Here is a 22,110-nt window from a genome sequence, read left to right as displayed (position 1 = left end):
TACAGACATCAGCATTTAGCTAAAAACGTCACCATGTAGTTTCTATACATATAAAAATTTATGAGTATTGATGTATACGCTGCTGTGAAGACATATTTATCCCCTTCCTGATTCCTTAGTTTTCTTCATATTTCTAACACTTACCGTGCTTCACTTTGTCAGACAGGTTCTGTTTAAGTGATTTCTTGGTTCAGCAGGTTTGGCAGTAATCAGGCCTGAGTGTGGCTGGTGAAATTGAACTCAGCTTTCCAAAAAAATGCAGTTTATCACAGTTAATTCATTATTTAACAAGGGTTCAGATTTTATCTGAGTCTGTCTATGAATACAAGCAAAAAGTAAAAGCACAGACCAAAATGTGGCACTTAAAAAGTGCTACTTAAATAGGTAAATGTTCCCAGTGGTGAGACCAAATAGAGGAAGTAGTTTTTGTATGACATTCCTATTTCTGTCTCTCGTGTGTCAGTACAGTAATAAACTGCTGTGTCCTCAGTCTTCAAACTGTTCATCTGTAGATAGATTTTACTGTTGGAGTCGTCGCTGGAGATTATGAATCTACCCTGGACTGACTGAGAGTAATAGATAGGAGAACTAGAAGTGCCTATATAAGCAATCCACTATGAATCCAGAGACTGTGCAGGTCAATTTGTGGGACTCTCCTGGTCTTTTAATGGCAGAGTCAGACCATCAACACCTGCTAAGAGATTTCAAAGATTAATTCATTAAACCATTTGATTCCTGTTGTCCTCAGTCATTTAAGAAGAATTGATGAGTATTTACTGTAAATTTTGCATTGACTTCTCCTCACAGGGATGAGATAAGTGAACTCCACTGATCTCAGGCTTGCGACCTGTCTGTAATAGCTGTGTGATACACTGGGTAGCCAAAGAACCTGGAGAGAGCCAACACAGGCACAGGCAGCATCTCCATATAGAAAGGCTCCAACCAGCGGATGGATTAAAACCTTTTAGCTAACTAGTGTTGAACACTGCATCACTTTAAAATTAACTGCAATGTTTTCATTCTGAATTGGTTGAACAAAAAAAGGTAATTTTCATGAAAGTTGTTTTCATGTTTTATTGTACATCTCATGTACAATAAAGTTTTACAAATAATCCCTTTGTGAATGATGACTGGGATTGTTTCATGGACTTTATCTTTAGCCTGTTTCTTTAGTCTGTTTGTGACTGCGGTACGGTGGCCCTGAGAGGTCAAATGCACCTTCAACAACATAGGTTGAATAAAACACAGAAAACTCACAAAACATAACAGCAATATTTCTAGGGAGACAATAATATGACAGCACAGTAAATGGATACTAGCAAACATGTATCTACAGTATATGAATCATGCAATTAAAACAGCCATTACCTTGCATCCTTTTCTCCCTCACAGCAGCTCACACTGCTTCATTTATGTGTGTCTCAGTGCAATCATTTGCATGTTTTGCTTTGTGTTTCTTCCGCAGCTGTTCAGTCACATTATTACCTTTACCAGAACTATTTCTGTTGTGTTTTGTAAGGTAAAAATAATTTCCTTATTAATCATATTTAAATTGGTACAAATAAAAGGGATTTTATTAGGTTTAATGGCTTTTTTTTTTTTATTGTGCATTTTCAGAAATTAGTTTTTCTCTTTCTGTTGCCTGTGGGCAACATTGTGCAATAAGGGGTACTTCTTAAGGGAGACTTGTAGGGTTTAAGGTAAGATGCTAGCAGGCAGGGAATGTAGGGAACACCGTAATCAAGTGACTGGCATAATAATGCAGAGATATTGAGATGAGATTCTGCAACCAGTGGCAATCCCATATCTTCCCAGTCTGGGACCAAACTCTTTCCTCCAGGATGAAGATCCTCTGCCTCACAGAATGGTTTTTACCAGAGACTACCTCCAGAATTCGGGAGCAGAGAGGATGGAATGGCCTGCCTCTCCTCAACCTCTCTGAACACCTGTGGGATCAGCTTGGATATGCTGTTCATGCCACAGTGTCCAACAACAACACCAGCAGAGCTACAGAACACAGCTTATGTGCTAAAGCTTGAAGGAAGGACAGCTTTTGATTCTGAACAACACTTGAAGTTTTCATAACTGCGTGACAATGAAGAGACCTGAAAGGTTTTGGCCATTTTAATTTGAAAAAGAAAAAAAAAAAATCCTGCTCATATCTGTATTATTCATACCCAGAGGTCGATTCCCAAGTAGCTGAAACACACTGAAGTACGGAGTTTGAATTATGAGCTATTTGGTGATTAGACCCCAAAGGATGATGATATTATTATTATTATTATTATTATTATTATTATTATTATTATTATTATTATTATTATTATTATTATTATTATTATTAAGGGTAGGGTTAGTGTTAGCAATAATAATAATAATAATACACAAAAATAAATATTCCTAAATCAACAAAAGCACACAGAAATGTAAAAGCATATAAATTTATATAAATTGTGGTTCAGGACTATCCACAATGGAAAAAGTGACACATCATAGCTTTACAAAGAAGTAGTATGCCTAATACTTTTTTTTAAGAAAAAAAAATTAAATAAGTAAATGTTTTCATATTTCTCATTCAAAGAAATCAGAAGTTATTTTGGTAATGACAATTTTATTTATATAGCACATTTCAGTGTATGCAAACTCAGTGTGCTTAAAACAGAAGAAACCTTAAAGCAGTAAAAAACAATAAAATGTAATAAAACCAAGCAAAATAAACTTAAACTAAACCAAACCATAGAAGACTACTGTGTGATTTTTGTACAGCTGCTCAAACGTGTTCAGTCACTGTGGCTGTCGGGCACAATAATAAACAGCATGTGGGATTCTCCTGGTCTTTTTACTGCTGGTTCAGATTCTGTCAGAGTCTGACCATCAACACCTGTCAAAATAAATAAACTGTCATAATTCTTAAAAAAAAAAAAAAAAAACAAAAAAATAAACATGAAAAGCTTCACCTGCCCAGTAGAGCGTTAAAAAAAAAAAACAGGCCTGTCAAACAGTCCATCCTGTCCATCTCTGTCTGTCCGGTGGTACGCTGAGCAGACAGATATATAGCGTAGGAAAGCGTCCAATGATTTGAATTGAGTCCTCCTCAAAAACCAAGGAGAACCAGTTTGAACCTGTTGCATAATGCTTATTTGAAAATCACTATCGATCAATCTAAACTGACTTACAGGATCCAGTTGCCAACAACAGCAGCAGCAGACGTGCACTTATTTTCACAGACCTGAAAAGTCATGGTCATTCAATTCAATTGTATTTTGCTCCTGCAAATTAACAACTGCTTGTGAAGACTGAAGAGTATGCAATATTAAAAGAGAAGAAGAAAAGAAGACAGAACATACACAAGCTTGAACAACCTGGGCGTACAGCAGTGTATATAAGGGACGGTTCAGATTTGCCTGATCACTGGAGTATTACAATTGATGCAACAGAATACATTTTGGAATATATGGTGTCATGTTTGGTTTAGTGTCATATTATATTGTTCTTCTGAGATGAAGAGCTGCTGAAATGGGTTAAATAGCATGTAACTACAACTCTTTGAGAATTTATTTGCTTTCACAAATCTTTTAAAGCAGCTGTTTAGTTTCAAAACAGAACAGAAGAGAGGGCAGTCACAGCATGGTCCAGTCCAATGCAGAGGAACAGCAACCTGTGAAATTCTTCCCAAATTAATTGTAGTCAGGTGTGTTTCCAGAAGCTGCTCTTCCAATCCACTCCGGTCCTTTCCCTGGATGTTGTCTGATCCAACCTGTGTGATAGCTGCCCAAAGAATAAGAGATCTGACAGCTGACGGTCAGACGTTGACCTGGCTGCACAGTCACAGAGGCTGGCTGTGTCAATTCCTCACATGTTACATCTATAAAAAGATATGGTGTGACAAATTATTGAAGTTTTAAAAGAAAAACTACACATTGCCAAATTTAAAGTGACTTACGAGATCCAGCTGTGAACAACAGCAGGAAACGTGTTTGTTTTAGTGCTGAGGGGATGAGAGCTTCTGGTCACTTGGCCAAAGTGACATCATTATAACACAAGGAAGAAACTTAGTTTGCATAAAGATTTTACATTTTAATTGAAATAAAAATACCAAGGACAACTATGCATGTAACATTTTACTTTAAACATCAACTCAAAAAAATGATTTGAGCAACACAATTGTGTCGACTTTTAAGTGCCTGAAATTTTACAAAAAAAGTTATGAATTTTAACCACATTAACAGTTCACCAGGGTGTGTGTGTGTGTTAAAAAAGGGTCTTGATGGCAGAATATTTTACAAGTTACAGGTGTAAATATTTGTATTATAGAGACATTTTATCTGATATTGATAATACTTTTTCTGACCTAATTCTTAATGACAAATACTTCTAAATTGTACCTGCCCAGTGTACCAGCAATAAAGGTCAAAATGCTTCCCTGACAGAAAGTCCTAAAATCTTAAGCACATGTTATTTTCACACTGAAATAGACACTAAAGACAATGTTTGTTTGGATTTGGGACATATTAGTGGTTACATGTCTGCTCGACAACAATCTTCCATCTTCTCTGGTTCGATTCACTCTGATAGAAACACTGGATTTTAGGATGAATGATGGAGATGATGCTGATTTCTGTTTCCACATTATTGCTCTCATCCAGCCAGGCTGGTTGCAGTCAGTTCTTTGTATAGTGCTGCTTCTAGTAAATAAATGAAGCCTGTCTAGAAGTGTAGACACATCCTGGTAAAAACTTCTATCTATGATGGTGTTGCACTCAGCTTTGTCACAGTGGCTTTGCTGACCACCAATATGTCAAAACAGGGAGGACTGAAGGCAGTTCTGCAGAGCTAAAAGATGCAAACTAACAAAACGAATGTCATATTCTTTGTAACATCTTTTTACCTGGACATAGGATAATCATTTAGATGTAACCAGGGGACCAATAAGCATTCATGTGTCTATTAAAGTGATATAAATTAGTTTGATGTTATCTTTGGACCAATAGAAACTCTTACAGTTGTGACACATCATTTAGGATTAACAGAAATTTAGAGTATAAATAGTTCAACTGGGATGTAACAATGCAGATGCCTAACTGGTGTTTGGTGTTTTTGTTTGGTCTCTTCGTAACTGCATCTAAAATTGTTAGCATAATCTAAAAAAATCAGCTAAGCAAACATTTAAAGTATTTATGGTTATTTTTGGCAGATATGTTGGTCTCTTGTTGACTGTATTCCCCTAACAACTGCGGTGTGTCAAACCCACACAAGTAGTTAAGGTTTCTGCTCTCGTCCCCTGAAATGGGCGCAATAAGAATGCAGGTGCAAATTTATAAATGTAAGAAATGAAAACTATTAAAACAAAGGCATCAAATCATTCCCTTCCCTCATTTCTCAGCATCTTTCTGGTCAGAAGATCAATTATTGACAAGCTGTAGAAGCTTATCTAATGCACACATTTTTTTCTTTTTTTTTAAGCTGTGAGTGGTTTATCAGATATCTGATAACCTACTTCTTTAGAACACCTCTCTCTCTTCTACACAAAGTATAGAACACAATACTCTGGAAAATAATCACTCCTCATAGGACTGGTGCTTTTGTACTCTTTCCCCTTAGTGATAGTTGACATTTCCAAAGTTACATTATTTGACAAAATGACCCAGTGTAAAACAGTGGTGATCTGTGTTTCACAATAAAATAACTGGTTGCTCAAGTATAATTTCCTAATCGTTACACAGCCCAGCATGTCCCTGCCACATGCACGGTAGCTACTGAGTTTTAATTCTCACACTTTCTCTGTTTTCCTACATGTGTCAATCCCTTTGCAGCCAGTAAATAGCTCAAAATACACCATGAGTTTAAAAAAAAAATGTAATAATAAAAGAATCCTCAAATGAGATCAATTTTTAAAAAAAAATGTTTTTATTTAAGTTTATAACAAGTATTCTGATTTCTGGTTATTAATAATCAAATAACATTAATAATCAGTAGAATAACTTGATGGAACTCCTGACCAGCCCAAGCTCTTTCTGAAGACGAGGAAAAACTCCCCTGACTGATAGGAAGAAACCTCGGGAAAGGCAATTCAAAGAGAGATCCCCCTTTCCCTGGATGGCTGGGGAGTTACAGGAGTTCCAGGACGGAAAATAAAGATTGATGTAAAGTACCAGTCAAAAGTTTCAACTTTTCACTGCTACTGCACAATTTGAGTGAAATTTAGAATAGTCCAATTAAATAGCATCAATCTTTTTCTGTTAAAAGCATTTTGTGTGTGAGTGTGTGTGTGAGACAGTTCATCTGAACCATCGATGACGCAGGAGGTCCTTCAGTTTCGGGCGTCTTTTGGGGTCCAGGTTGAAACACATTTTCAAGAAATCCTGGCAGTCTGCAATGAAAGAAGAAGAGAGAGATGAAGACAACAGTTCCAGTGATCCAAGTGAAAAGTGAATGTTGAAGTGTGAACTTTTCTTACTTTCAGACAGCCTCTCGCTAATTTCTAAGCTCCCTTCAAGGACATATAGTGTATCAAAGAAGGCTCCTGCATGGAGTGTTTTATACAACACCGTTCCCAGCTGCCACACTGTGGTGGGTCCAGGCCTATAGTACTCGTGGATCATCCACTCTGGAGGGGAGTAAGCAGGTGTGCCTAAAAAACATACACAATTACAATTTCTTTTGTTAGGTTGGCCCTTATTTCAACTCTTGTTCTGATATAAGAATGAAAGCTTACAGTATGCTGGCATTATATGCATTTTTAAGGAGTGAAAAACAAAAAGGCCCAGATTGGTGCATCTGTGAAGAGCAGGAACAAAATATCTTACCAGAAAAAACGGTGTACCGTGAGCGTTCATTACAAAAGCAGCTCACTCCAAAGTCAATGAGGCGAACACGAGGCACATCGGAGCCGGTCTCAATCAGAATGTTCTCAGTCTTGAGGTCCCGGTGAAAGATGTTTTTATCCTCGAGCTCTTTTGCCGCCTCAATCAGTTGTTTCAGAATGACCTGGGAAAGATGATAAATTACGATTAGTCAGTGCATTAACATTTCTGTTATACTCTGTGCTTTGATTCAATGCTGTACAGTATAAGGCTCTTCCAGGAAACTTACCTTGGCTGTCTCCTCTGTTATAGTATATGCATATTCCTCTATGTATTGCTCTAAGTTCACAGCAGGGACAGGTCTCTCCATCACCAGGATCAGCTCCTTGGGCAAATCGAACCAGTCCAGCAAGGACACGGTGGCTGATGATCCTGGTGTTCCAGCTGCAAGTTTGAGCATAGCAGCCACTTCCATGGGGATTTGCTTCCCGTTCTCAGCCTGAAAAATGGCAACAAAGTGGATGATGAGGAACAAGACATTCCACAGCGCAAAGATGTATAATAGATTTTTTGTACGATGTCCAAGTCAAATTTTCCTGTGGGGACAATAAAGTATATTTGATTGATTGATTGATTGAGATTTAAGCATTGCATACTTACCTTTACTTTGCAGGGGACATTCATCTCTGGAATGTGTTTGATAGCGACCTAAAAGACACAACAAACAGGGCATTGGTTAGCATTTAAAGCTCCAGATTTCTACCTCACTAATATTAATTTTTCGTTTCACTCACTGAAAGCAGCCACAGCCTCAAGAATATGAAAATTTAACAAACTTTAAATTGTATAAAAATTAACTACCTGTACAGTTGCGATAGAGGTGGAAATTAGATAAACCAAAACAGTTATTTGTTTTGTACGAGGCTGTAAACACATTTATATCCACTGTAAAGTCAGACATTTTAACATGGGACTGTGGGGACTGACACCCTTTTAGAGTCAGCTTCGACTGACCATTTCACAATCATGCAACAAGACACGTGGACATTTTAGCATGGAAAATAAAAACACTGAAAGGACAGAATCTATGCAGTCATGTGCTCTTATATCTGAGAATACCTGAAAATACTTACTGGAAAATTATCTTCTTTCCTGTAGCCGGCAAACACTGTTCCACACCCTCCTTTTCCAAGCTTGTGCAGCTCCACATATTTGGCTTTAAATTCACCTGAACAGACAGACACAGATTTTATTTTAGTACAGCTATTATTATTCTATCCTGTACCCTAAATATTAATTATATTCTTCACCTTAACATAGAAGCAAAGTTGCTTGCTACTTACAGATTTTTGCAGCCTCTAATTCTTTGGCGCTGCATTTGATCTCCTCCTGGTCCAGGCTCTTCAGTTTCTTTGCTGGTGATGCTTTTCCATCACCTGTGGCTTTCCTCTTGCACATCTTTTCTTTTGAATCAGTGGAGCTCTCTGAAATTTCAGTGAAAAACATGCACCGATCTTCCTCCTCAACATGCTCCTCATCATTGAGCACGTGGTGAAAAAGTTTCCTCTCCTTTGCTGGTCTAAAACAGCCCTCGTCATCGCCCGAGACCTTCCGTTTCTGTCCTCTGACCATGCAGTCTTCAGCTGAGTTCATGGAAGGATCGGGCAACTCAGCGATGCCCCTTAAATCAACTTTGATATGCCTTTTAAACATCTTGGTTTTTGTATCTCCTGAATCTCGACAACTTCAGAATATCGATTCAAGCTTTTGTCTCTCTGTCTGAGTTTGCAGTTGTACTTAATAGACTCCGGAACCAGAACAAAGAATTCTGCCTCGTTTGATGTTTTTGTTACATGTTTGTGACCTCGTGACATTCTGTCAGTGACTGACTGATGAACTGACGGACTTTAATTTATCCTTTTATTTATTTATTGTTTATTTTTTCTTCCTTTATTTTTTTTTGTTTGTATTATGTTAATGCTCTGAGAATGGTTAATAAAGACTTTAAAAAAAAAAAAAAAAAAGACGGACTGACTGCCAGTACAAGTTACCATGGTGATGTACCTCAGTAAAAAAATAAGCACCTAGCGCCTATTCTGTAGTAACGCGAGACTTCAACGCGAATCTCGGCAGTATCAAGCAAGGGCGGAAGCCATTGATTGTTAAATATTCTAGTGAATTTAATATTTTTCGCCAGCTTAGTTATAGACAACTTTAAAGGTTATAAAATTTATGGTAGCACTTTCTATTACAGCTCGGTAATAATGTGGTAATAAGGGGGTAATAATGGGGTAACAAGCTGGAAACAAAAGGTAATAATGGGGTAATATACAGGACATTATCATCCAATTACCAAGGTAATTACCAGCTAATATCCAAGTAATACCACTAGTAACAACAGCGAAAAAGCTGGAAACAGAAGGTAATAATGAGGAAATTTAACGGTTATTGCCATCCAATTATCAAGGTAATTACCAGCTAATATCAAGTAATACTGCCGGTAACAACAGCGGTTACAATTGAGTAATATTCCACTGAAATTTATGTAAATGGATCGTAAGGCCCCCAAAACTGATGGTAATGCTGTGGAAACAGAGATATGCCCATGAGGCTAAACCCTTTAGTAATAGTAGCTTAAAAATGTGGTAAAAATATTGTATGGAGATAGCAATAAGGAAGTAATGTTTATGCATTTAACTTTTCATAATTTTTAATAAATTGTAATAAACGCAAAATTATGAAGTAATATTGGCTAATGTTTTAACATAATAGGATGGTATTACCATGTTATAAGGCTTGAATTAATTATACCTTAGGTTCTCAGCATTCTGCTTTGCTTAATAGCCTAAATATTATGCTTAATGCTTTGGCTTATTAAATGGAAATATTTATGGTAATTTCTTTGTAATAAGCAGGAATCAGGGCTGCAAAATGCAAAACCGACTGTTTCTATGCAATAACCTATTTAAGTAAACTACAACAAGTGTGAGCATTATCTGGAAATGCTCATGGTAGTTTCTGTGTATTAAGCAGGAATCAGGGCTGCAAAATGCAAAACTGACTGTTTCTATGCAATAACCTATTTAAGTAAACTACAACAAGTGTGAGCATTATCTGGAAATGCTCATGGTAGTTTCTGTGTATTAAGCAGGAATCAGGGCTGCAAAATGCAAAACTGACTGTTTCTATGCAATAACCTATTTAAGTAAACTACAACAAGTGTGAGCATTATCTGGAAATGCTCATGGTAGTTTCTGTGTAATAAGCAGGAATCAGGGCTGCAAAATGCAAAACCGACTGTTTCTATGTAATAACCTATTAAAGCAAACTACAAGAAGTGTGAGCATTATCTGGAAATAATGGTGGTAGTTTCTGTGTAATAAGCAGGAATCAGGGCTGCAAAATGCAAAACCGACTGTTTCTATGTAATAACCTATTAAAGCAAACTACAAGAAGTGTGAGCATTATCTGGAAATAATGGTGGTAGGTTCTATAGCAATAACTGCAAAAACCATCAGATTACAAGAAGAAATTTCTGCTTGTTTACATATACTAAACTAAAAATGCTGACCAAATTCCTTCATGAACTTGCAGTTTTATTGTCATTTTCCTTAAAGAACAAAGCAATGTCTGTATAACACAACATGGATAAACTTGAAGCAACCTTATAAAAATGATAACTTGATCAATGCCTGAACATAAGTAAATAAAGAAATATTGTATTCTAAGATATGAGATCAGGATTTACAAAATGAAAATACAAACAAACAACCAACATCAACAACACAAAGACATGCGAAAAAATAAAACAAAGTAAATCAATAAAACAACCCTATGGTTTCACTTCTTATGGGTAATATTCAAAGAAAAACTTATCACACATGAATAGTTATCACAAAGAAATTAATAAAACATCATCCAATCCTGGAAATAGCTGGAAAAAACAGACTTCTCATTAACTAAACTATTCATGTTAAAACTGCAAACATTTTCTCAAAAGGTTGTGACAAAAAAATAGAAAAAATCAAGAAGAACTTCCTAATTCCCTTTGATTTTGTAAGAGATGGGCAACAACTCTCTCTCTTTTTTCTTTTTGTCTATTCTTGCTCTTAACTCTGGCTCATCATCAAGGAAAACCTTCACCTCTTTTGCATACTTAAGGAGTGAGCCGCCAGTAAAGGGTGGAACCCTACATTTCTCCTTGCTGTCCGCTACCAAAAGGACTTCAGCAATGACGGCTGTGTAGGCAATAGTGTTTCGATCCACGTTGAGTTTTTCACAACTTCGGTTCAGGCTGTGTGTTTTCTTGAATGTTTTAAGAACAAACATATACCTGTGTTTGACATCTTCTGGGTGTTTCACTGTAAAAGCCAAGAACAAAACAATCACAACACATCCAGAGGCATGAACAAGTAAGTATATATGTGTTGAATTGTTTCCAATATTTACACTCTTAATACCTAAAATGTTAAATCACACAACTGAGCAGTCATACAAGACAGAACTCACTGTGACACATAGCTATATGACTGTGTCAGCAAATCTGACATTTTCTAAAAAAAAATGTAAAAAAAGAATGTTAACTGCTACATAACATACTTCTTTTGCCAAACTGTGACACTTTCTTCTTCTTCTTCTTCTTGGCCTTCTTGCTCTTTTTCCCGTCACTCGGTGAAGAAGACGACTCAGAGTCTGAGGCTGATGAATCTGAGGAACTGGAACTTGAGGGGGAATGATGTCGTTTTGCTGAGAATTGTAAAAAAAAAATAAATAAAAAAATAAAATAAAGTGTACTGTGAAAAAGAGACAAGTGGAGTATACAGTTGTGATCAAAAGTTGTGACAATGGCACAAAGTTTTGTATCCATCTACTTTTACATGTTTATATTAAATTATTTATAAATGTGTCTATGACACAGTGAAAATCTATCACAAACAATTCGTCCGTCCATCCATCCATCCATCCATTCTCTTCCGCTTATCCTTTTCAGGGTCACGGGGGGGCTGGAGCCTCTCCCAGCTGACATAGGGCAAGAGGCAGGGTACACCCTGTACAGGTCGCTAGCCTGTCGCAGGGTCAACACAGAGTGCTAACTCGCAAGCAATTCATATTTTTCAAAAACTGTTACTGGCAAATAAATTTTGCTTTCTTAGTGTTGCAACTGCTGAAGCCTTTGGCCACGACTCTAAAAACAAACCATTTTTTTCATTGACCGGACTGATGGAAGATGACTGACAGTTGAAGTTCTTCAACAGGTTAGATTATAAACTCTAAAAAAATGGATGAGGCTTTAGATTGTAGGTGTCCTCTGTTTTTATATATATATATATATATATATATATATATATATATATATATATATATATATATATAGGCCATATTGCATTTTTAAATTATCAATCAATCAAAGCAGATCACAATTTCTGTGTTTCACCTGAAGTAGTAGGGATGTTATCCAGTGCTTTTTTCAGCTGTTCTCTGAGGAAATTTCTTTCATCTTCAAGGACAGTAATTTTGTCTCTTAGCTGCTGAATTATTGCTGTAGCAGTTGGAGCCAACGTAGATGGAGTTCCTGGCGCTATAATGGTAAAAAAAATATATATCATCACAAAACAAAAGAAAAAGGACATGTTTAGATACAATGAAAACCAAGGAATCAATTTTGATGTTTTAATTGTATTATACAATGTATGGCAACATTGTTGGGTTTTTTGTTTGAGTTTCTCTTTTCCATAATGTTCTTCTTCTACAACAATTAAATTATTTCGGTGTCTTCACTGTTGTGTTATTAGCAGATTCTAAAATATATGTTACGTTTCAGTCTATGGCTGCCAATAAATACTAACTTTTGCTTCAAACTTTACTTGTGAATACAGTCAAATTCTACAACAGAATGCTTTTTAACATATATAACAGTTTGCGCTTACAAAAATGAGTAATGATAGGTATTTTCCCCCTGTATTTTTGAAGACTTAATAGTGAACTGTAGGAAGTTTGAGAGGAGTATAGAATTAAGGGGTAGTGATTTATAAATACTGGTGCATTAAAGGTGTCATACTGAAAAAGCCTACATGAGTGTAGTCAATTAATGCTTGTGGATAAGATTGTATACTTACTTTCTCCTTTACCCTCTACATTGTCAAGTTGTTCCACCTGTGCAGATCCAGCACTGCCATCAGCACTCACAGATGGATGTACCTGGTTGGCTGTGTTGTACCTTCTTCTTAAAGGCATAGCTCTGAAATGTTAGAATATTGTATTGGAAACATTCAATGGTTTACTGGTAACTTTGGAATATTTAATGGCTATCGTTAATAATGAGCCAGTAATATAGTTAAGCAAATACAAAGTGCAGAATTTAACTTTTTTTTTTTTTTTTTAAATAAGGATACAGGAAATACACCTGACTATAAACCAATAACCCTCTGGGTCTACACATATACACAATGGTCCAATATCAAGTATTTTTTGACAAACCTCAAAACATCAAATATCAGGATCAAAATAAACCACACAGTGATTCAGACTGACACAAACTAGTTCCTTTGTTGTATGTATATATATATATATATATATATATATATATATATATATATATATATATATATAATAAAAATGTGCCAACCCCGAAACATCACAGCATGTTATCAAAAAAAGACAAAAATGTGCATAATTTTCTGTAATATTAAGAATTCATGTTCTTACCTTGCAACCTTACAACAGTAGAAAGTATGGCGATTTTATTCCAAAGACACTCTTGTAATCCAGTGGTTTTTGCCAGCTTGGAACTGTGAGGTACGCCAAAAAAGGAGGCAAAGTGTGGCTGTTGGCGCCAACTTCTTCTTTCTCTCTCCTCCAGAGATAAAAGAAAATGCACATATTCCCACCAGACCGCAGTCTGCCACCTACTGGCAGCCGGTTCTTTCCAGCAGAGCTTAGTTTGGAGGGGGAAGATTTAAAGTGATGCACAGGCACTCCTACGGCTGTAACGAAAACAGGGTACATTGTCCCACTTAACTGAATCTAAATTGACAATAAATCCAAATAAATTTGCTTTTTGCACTTAAAGAATGAAGTTATTTATTATTTTTTATTTACTTTTCTTACTGCCGTGGAAGCAGAGTGAATGGGGGACCATTAACTGACGGACCAGACAGCTGCTTTACTATCTGGCGCCAGTATGTGATTCATACTCGACTTGCAGTCTATTCAACATGAACACCGCTGAAAAATTATTAAACATAACACAAAGGGGAAATAAGAAGAAGCTTGTACTTATAAAATGGCTTCAAAAACTGAAATTACTCTCAAAAAAGAAGAGATGCTCTCTGTGTGAAAGAAAAATGAAAATGAGAAAAGGTGGCAACACAAGAGATGGATATCGCTGGTAAGTTCTTGATTTCCTATAAATTTCTTAAATTTGACCTATGTCTTCCATATGCCTGAATTACACATTTCTAGGTTAGTTATTTGCATTTGGAGAGTACTTTGAAAGTACTTTAGTAAGACATTTTGTAAAATACCATCAGCTAATCAGCACAGTCACAAAAATTTAAAATATTATTATTGTTGTTTATTGATATTTAATGTATTAATTCATGTATTCATTATGTTTTACCAAATGGCATATTTTGTTCAAAGGGTGTGTCGAAGACATAATAGATTCATGTCCAAATCCATAAGAGATGGGTCTATTTTCTCAGGCTCTCGCTCCTCCTTGACTTCTTGGATGATGTTCATGCATAGGTTTGTTACACAGACATACATATAGTCATGATAAACAGTAAGTACATATGTACTGCATGTAGTAAACTATTTTGACTCATAGCATAATATTAAACACAAACTGTTGTAAAATTAGGTAAATGCAACCTTGAATGAGCAGCAACAACATTTCATTATTTATTTAATAAAAGCTACGCAAAAATGAAGAAGCAGTATATGAAAATTAAGTACTAACTAAGTACACCCCATGATTAAGTAGTGTGTAGAACCACCTTTAGTAATATCCCTTCTATTCTACCACATTATTATTTTATAATAATTTCATACATGTGACATAACAGTAACACCTTTTACATGATTAAGAAGTCAGTAATAAACTGTGTTAATATCACATTAACATTATTCATATAGGTTTACTACATTGCTGCAGGTTTGCACAAGGGCTAAGACTGAGGCAAGTGGACTTAATTGAAGAGGGAGTCTGTGGAAGCAGCCGCACTTTGTCCAAGATGTCCAAGACACTAAGGAGGGTGTGTGTGCAAGCAGTTAAGCACCTGAAGAGGAGGGGGAAAATGAGAATAGGTGGAAGACATGGTTTTGTTGTCATTGATGAGAGCAAGTTTTGTCACAAGAGAAAGGTAAAGATATGAATTTATTTAAGATATTAATTGGTGAATAATGGTGATAGGTACATCTGTATCTATGAAATTGTTGTTCAGACAACTGCAAATAAATCATGCCTTAACACTGTCCTCTTTCCAAAAACTTCTAATTTTTCAGTATGCACGCGGGCGATTTGGTGCTACTTGGCGCAGGAGAGGCTGGGTTTTTGGATTGTTGGAAGTCAATCAACGGAGAAGGAGGCCTGTGTTGAAATTTGTTCGCAGACGAAATTCTGAAAGACTACTTCCTATTATACAGCGATATGTTAGACCTGCAAGTACAATTTTGAGTGACTCTTGGCGTTCCTACTGCAGACTGAGGCAACATGGGTATATACACTACCAAGTCAATCACCAGAGGTTTTTTGTTCACCCTGCTACAGGAGCACATACCCAGCATATAGAAAGGTCCTGGAGAACCTTTAAGCAAGAGGTGTACCGTTTCAGAGGCAACATGACTGAGAAGTCACTGAGAGAGATCCTACATTTTATTGAGTGGAACTACTGGCTGGGTAGACAACACAGAAATGGACCCCTTGGTCGCCTTTTCAAGGATATAAGAGCCATACATCCAGTACAATAACATCACCCCTGTGGCTGGAGCCTTTTTGCATGGAGTTTGTATGTTATCTCCAGATCTGTGTGGGCTCTCTCTGGCTACTCTGGCTTCCTCCCACAGTCATGCATGGGGTTAGATAAATTGGTGATTCTAAATTAGCTCTAGGTCTGACTGTGTAAATTGACCCTAGTTGTAAATGTGAATAGTTCGTCTCGGCATTAGCCCGATGACAGACTGGTGACCTGTCCAATGTGTAGCCCATCTCCCGCAAATGACAGCTGAGACAGGGTCCAGCTCCCCTGGAAAAAATGCATAGATGGATGGCATTTTGTTTTTGTGTATTGGACATTTAAAATATGTATTCCATTGTCATCCAGATATAAAATGTGCTGTGACAGAGGATCTTCTACACTCCTATGCAATTTCAAAAACTATTTTAAATAGACCTCTTAGCTATGCTTAATATTGTGATCCTCAAACAAATACAATGCAGTTATTTTCCAGCGAGCTTTTAATGAGTGTTTTATGCATGTTTATTTTTTTAAATCTAATACTTAATGTTTTTCAAACAGGTAGTTTAGCATTTTCCATGTGTTTCCAGTTCATCATCAGAACTCTTGACTTTTGTTTTATTCAGTGATTAACTTGGCAATAAATACAGTCAGTTTACAAGCCTGATTCTTGCTTATTACACAGAACCTACCACCATTATTTCCAGATAATGCTCACACTTCTTGTAGTTTGCTTTAATAGGTTATTACATAGAAACAGTCGGTTTTGCATTTTGCAGCCCTGATTCCTGCTTATTACACAGAAACTACCATGAGCATTTCCAGATAATGCTCACACTTGTTGTAGTTTACTTAAATAGGTTATTGCATAGAAACAGTCGGTTTTGCATTTTGCAGCCCTGATTCCTGCTTAATACACAGAAACTACCATGAGCATTTCCAGATAATGCTCACACTTGTTGTAGTTTACTTAAATAGGTTATTGCATAGAAACAGTCGGTTTTGCATTTTGCAGCCCTGATTCCTGCTTATTACAAAGAAATTACCATAAATATTTCCATTTAATAAGCCAAAGCATTAAGCATAATATTTAGGCTATTAAGCAAAGCAGAATGCTGAGAACCTAAGGTATAATTAATTCAAGCCTTATAACATGGTAATACCATCCTATTATGTTAAAACATTAGCCAATATTACTTCATAATTTTGCGTTTATTACAATTTATTAAAAATTATGAAAAGTTAAATGCATAAACATTACTTCCTTATTGCTATCTCCATACAATATTTTTACCACATTTTTAAGCTACTATTACTAAAGGGTTTAGCCTCATGGGCATATCTCTGTTTCCACAGCATTACCATCAGTTTTGGGGGCCTTACGATCCATTTACATAAATTTCAGTGGAATATTACTCAATTGTAACCGCTGTTGTTACCGGCAGTATTACTTGATATTAGCTGGTAATTACCTTGGTAATTGGATGATAATGTCCTGTATATTACCCCATTATTACATTTTGTTTCCAGCTTGTTACCCCATTATTACCCCCTTATTACCACATTATTACCGAGCTGTAATAGAAAGTGCTAGCTAGATAGTCACTAACTGAAGCGCACTGGAGGACGGCAAGAGTGCGCGGACAGTCTGCAGATATATATTGACGAGTGTTTCGAGCGAGTTGTCATGGGGAAACCAGACAAGACTCCGACTCCCTCAGGCAACAAAGGAGCTCCGTTCACCAAGAGCAGTCGCCCTGAAGATTCCCCAGAGGCAGCTTCTCCACATACCAGCGATATGGTGGATATTTTGGACTCCATAGACAAGAAACTGTCCAGTTTCGACGCTCCCCTTTCCATTCTGGAAATTCTCCACAAGGAGTTTCAGACTCTCCGTGAGTCTGTGGAGTTTAGCCAGCAGCAGTTCTCGATCTGGAAAAGTCGTGAAAAATCCCGATCTGGAGACTCCCGAGCTGTCATCGCGGTGGATAAACTTAACGTGAACGGACAGCTTTACCGTGACCAGAAAACCACGCTATGGCTGTACTGATCTAACAGGTGATCTGTGTACACAACAACGCCTTTTTCCAAATCTTCATCACTCCATTTTTCTACAGGTACATCACTCAGCATAGCGCATTGTTGTTTTGTTAGCATGTTGTTTTTGTTTGTTTTTTACGTTTGTCACTTTGTAATAATGAAAACTGGTTGCACCGTTTCATTTTCTCTCTCACTTTACACACATTTTCTCTTCTCTTTCTGCATCCAGTATGTTTGCCACACGGATCATACAGCACACACACCGTCATATAAGATACACACACACACACACACACACACACACACACACACACACACACACACACACACGGTCATGCAGGACACGTGCGCGCGCACACACAGTCATGCAGGATACGTGCGAGAGTGCGCATGCACACACATCTTTAGTGAACACACAACGCTTCACAAGCTAGTGTAAACATGAGCACACTGAGGTTTCAATGGCACTTTCCTTTTCAAGTTGTTGCAGGCAGCAGATGACTTTTTTCTTGTAGTTGCTTGTGGGATCACGTCTCAAGACCTCATAAGTATTGTTGTCACTGAGGAGTGTAGTAATTTTGTTGTGGTGATCAGATGAATTTAGAACAACCGTGCATCTCCCCTTGTCAGCTGGCAGTATGGTGATGTTATGATCCTTACTTAGGGCTGTGATGGCCTTCTTCTCTTGAATTGTGAGGTTGGATGGAGGAAGTCTTGCACTGGAGAGGGTGGTTGAACCTTTCATCCTGATCTGTTCTGCTTCAAGTTGGGCTAGTTTGTTGTTTCTTATAGCGGTTTCTGTTGCTGTGATGAGGTCTACTATGGGAAGCTGTTGTGGGGCTATAGCAAAATTGAGTCCTTTGGCTAGCACATTTTCTTCTGGTTTGGTGAGGACCCTGTCTGATAGGTTCTTCACCCACTTCTCTTGGTTACCATTGCTTATGGTGTCTTCCTGTTTGTTAACAGATGAATGGTATGTCTTGGTTTGCAGAGTTTGAAATTTACCGAGTTGTCTTTCCTTGCCTTTGATGTGTTGTGCGAGCTGGGCTTTGTCCAAAAATGTAAAAACTTTTTCTATGATGGTGTGAGGTAAGAGTGATGAGAGTTTCTGCCGAGTCTGGTGGATTTTGTTCTGGAGTGCATCTATGGTGAAGTGGACCTGTGGACCTCTTTCATGCTGGCTAAAATGTATAATTTTCAAATTTATTCAGAGTTTCAAGTAGAACAAAATAATTGCAATGACACATTATGTTACATGTTGCATCAATGAAAATTGCAGCTGCAGAGTGCTGTGCAGATTGAGGGATTACCACTTTACCCCCATTGATAGCAACAAGGTTCAGATGTTTAACACATTCCCATGCATTTCAATGAATTTCATGAAGTGATTTCTTGGTTCAGCAGGTTTGGCAGTAATCAGGCCTGGGTGTGGCTGGTGAAATTGAACTCAGCTTTCCAAAAAAAGTTTATCACAGTTAATTCATTATTTAACAAGGGGGTTAGTTACTTTTTAGCATAGGTTTGGATAGCTTTTTTAACCTTAACACATTTTTAAAAAATGTATATTGTGTTTAATCTGATTGCCTTTGTCTAATATTAAAATTTATATCTGCTTGCAGGCTTTTTTGTGTTCCCTTTATGCTTTTAAAGACTGTCAGCCATCAGTGTTTATTTCTCATTCTTTTGCTCTTTCCTCATGTTCTTTTAAGACAGGTTACATTTACAGACAGATTAAAACTACCCAGTAGAATTTAATGGCTCTTGGTGAAGTGGAGAGGCAGATTATGGGCAAAGGGGTAAGTCTTTAAATTTTGTTGAAGAACCAGACCACTTTCTCTAAAAATAGGGTCACGGAGACCCTGGAGTCCTGTGGACATTCATAGTTCCAGTAAGCTGATGGAGAGTGATAGGAACAGCAAGCAGCACAGTTGTTAAGATGATAAAGTGGTGAACTTTTTTTTAAGATCAGAGGACACGAAAAGAGCACTTTTTTTTTTTTTTTTCAGCAATTGAGAATCAGTGATTTGCCCCCATTTGGGGGTTATGGTGGGCCTATAGAGAATCATATTACAGAATATATTAACATGCATGAGAAAGTTCATACAAGGTCACAGAAACAATTGTCATACAGTTTACTTGTAATAAATGTATTTGTATAAAAATAAACATATTTGCTGTTTGGGGGCCATTGAGAGTACAAAAAATGATTCAAGCTGAATCAATCTACGTTCATATTCAAGATATTAATATTACCAATAATTGTGGGAACTTAGAAAAAAAGTTGCTCAACAGTTTTTTTCTGCAATTCAGCAAAATGTGTGCAAATTCGCTAGTTTTATCCTGTCGGGGCCCTGTGGGGCTCCCAGATATTCAGTTAGAACACCAAGCTTAACTTTTCCTCTCTGACCCTAAAAAATGTTTCTACAAAATTTGAGAGAAATCCTCTGAACGGTTTTTGTGTAATTTCTGGACAGCACGGAGCGCATCGGGGATGACAACGAATGACACTTGGTCCACAGGACTAAAAATGAGCTCTCTGAGTGCTTCCTGCTGGTTCAGCGTCAGAGTCAAAGGTAGAACGATGAGGGAAGAAATCTTAGAACATACAGAACTGTAGATCTCGATAACTGTCCAATCAGGCCCACTTGATGGCTTTGTGGAGTGTAAAATTTGCAATGAAGGAGGGAATATTTTTTTAACATTTGTTTGCAGCCCATAAGCTGAAATAAATCACCCTGATTTAGAATAAAGACTCAAAAAACAGTACATCTGGGTCTGTTCAGAGTTAAAAAGATTTGCACCTAAGATGACAAATGAATACACTTTTTTTTTTTTTTTTTTTTTTGCGTTTTTGGCCACAGCAGCTTTTGTACACAGTAGAGAGAGACAGGAAATGGGGGAAAGAGGCAGGGGAAGACATGCGGGCAAACTGGCGACGGGCCGGGATGCGAACCCGCGCCGCCTGCACCGCGGCATGGAACACACTCTTAAATCCTGGTTGCTCCAAGTCTGCACAAGCTAAACTATCCATCTCCTAAATCTTCCCTCTCATCTAACTCTTGGTCCAAAATAACTGAAACAAGTTGTGCATTCAGGGCAGCATGGTGGCGCAGTGGTTAGCACTGCTGCCTCACAGTTAGAATAACATCTGGAAGGCCTGGGTTCGATTCCACCTTGGCTCAGGCCTCTCCCTCTCTCTGTATGGAGTTTGCATGTTCTCCCCGTGCTTGCGTGGGTTTCCTCCGGGTACTCCGGTTTCCTCCCACATTCCAAAGACATGCACTTACTGGGGTTAGGTTAATTGGCTAATCTAAATTGCCCATAGGTGTGACTGAGCGCGTGAATGTGAGTGTGAAAGGTTGTCTGTAACTCTGTGTTGGCCCTGCGACAGGCTGGCGACCTGTTCAGGGTGTACCCTGCCTTTCGCCCTATGACAGCTGGGATAGGCTCCAGCCCCCCCCCCGCGACCCTGAACAGGATATGCGGAAGCGAATGGATGGATGGATGGAAGTTGTGCATTCATAAAAATTATTTGATCCTGTGCAATTATAAAGGCTTATAAACTATTTTTTATCAATCTAGGGATAACCAGAGCTCCATGTATCACATCAGACGTGGTTATGTTTTTTTTTTTGTTTTTTTTTTGTCTCTGGATACAGTTAAGTTCATTTGTTAAGTTTGTTAAGTGTATTAATTTTGGCAGACCCTTTGTTACTTTGTAGACCCTTACAATATAGATGTCACTCCCTAAAAGCGGAGGACAATGCACCCCATTACACAGCAAGTAGCTCACTGAAGCCTACATGACCCAGAGGAGCCTCTGTCAAAATCCTGCTGTCAGACACCACAGGACACCCCCAGAGGTTACCAATGACGTCCAAATCCCAATAGGTCAAAACTGTTTTGGGGGGCACAAAGGGGACATCTACAATATTAAACATGTGGGTTTAATATTGTGGATGACAAAAGTAGAAGATATTCTTTTTATGTTTTTTAATCTACAGTGCATCCATAAGATAATAAAGATTTTAGGAACTGATGATGTACAAATCTAAACTGCTTCCAAACTAAAATTAAACAGGGAGTTGAGTTTTTCAGTAACACAAAACCAGAAAATTTCCCCAAACAGATGCAATATTTATTACTTATTTTAGAAAAGTGAAAAAAAGAACTCCAGTGAGCTAGTTCTGACAATGGCAATTGCTTTTTTAAAAAAAAAAAAAATAGACCTGTGTTTTTCTACTTAACTACTACTTAAAAAGAAAAGAAAATGAGGTGACCAGAGAGCTTTGAAATGTTAAAATACCCAC

At 37.4% G+C, this 22,110-nt stretch overlaps 3 protein-coding genes across 3 annotated transcripts; 1 reads left to right on the top strand and 2 right to left on the bottom strand.

The window, feature by feature from the left end:
• Window positions 1–6,250: 6,250 nt before the first annotated feature.
• LOC115777922 (serine/threonine-protein kinase pim-1-like) lies at window positions 6,251–8,321 on the bottom strand. Its single transcript, XM_030725945.1, has 7 exons — window positions 8,147–8,321; window positions 7,937–8,031; window positions 7,464–7,511; window positions 7,093–7,302; window positions 6,807–6,987; window positions 6,458–6,631; window positions 6,251–6,370 (listed from the first exon to the last, which is right to left on the bottom strand). The coding sequence occupies exons 1-7, from the start codon at window positions 8,307–8,309 to the stop codon at window positions 6,279–6,281; spliced, it is 963 nt and encodes a 320-aa protein (XP_030581805.1). The 5' UTR covers window positions 8,310–8,321; the 3' UTR covers window positions 6,251–6,278.
• A 2,098-nt stretch (window positions 8,322–10,419) lies between these two features.
• Window positions 10,420–13,646, bottom strand: LOC115778272 (uncharacterized). The gene is made up of 5 exons (XM_030726330.1): window positions 13,509–13,646; window positions 12,920–13,041; window positions 12,238–12,381; window positions 11,403–11,549; window positions 10,420–11,164 (listed from the first exon to the last, which is right to left on the bottom strand). The coding sequence occupies exons 2-5, from the start codon at window positions 13,035–13,037 to the stop codon at window positions 10,842–10,844; spliced, it is 732 nt and encodes a 243-aa protein (XP_030582190.1). The 5' UTR covers window positions 13,038–13,041; window positions 13,509–13,646; the 3' UTR covers window positions 10,420–10,841.
• A 322-nt stretch (window positions 13,647–13,968) lies between these two features.
• LOC115778077 (uncharacterized) lies at window positions 13,969–16,403 on the top strand. The gene is made up of 4 exons (XM_030726093.1): window positions 13,969–14,190; window positions 14,445–14,549; window positions 14,959–15,166; window positions 15,309–16,403. Exons 1-4 carry the CDS (start codon window positions 14,018–14,020, stop codon window positions 15,771–15,773), a joined length of 951 nt encoding a protein of 316 aa, XP_030581953.1. The 5' UTR covers window positions 13,969–14,017; the 3' UTR covers window positions 15,774–16,403.
• Window positions 16,404–22,110: the final 5,707 nt, after the last annotated feature.

Source organism: Archocentrus centrarchus, chromosome 3 (genome assembly GCF_007364275.1).
Source record: "Archocentrus centrarchus isolate MPI-CPG fArcCen1 chromosome 3, fArcCen1, whole genome shotgun sequence".
In the NCBI taxonomy this organism is placed as follows: domain Eukaryota; kingdom Metazoa; phylum Chordata; class Actinopteri; order Cichliformes; family Cichlidae; genus Archocentrus; species Archocentrus centrarchus.
Note: the sequence above shows the minus strand (reverse complement) of the source record. Positions and strands in the feature narration are given on the sequence as shown.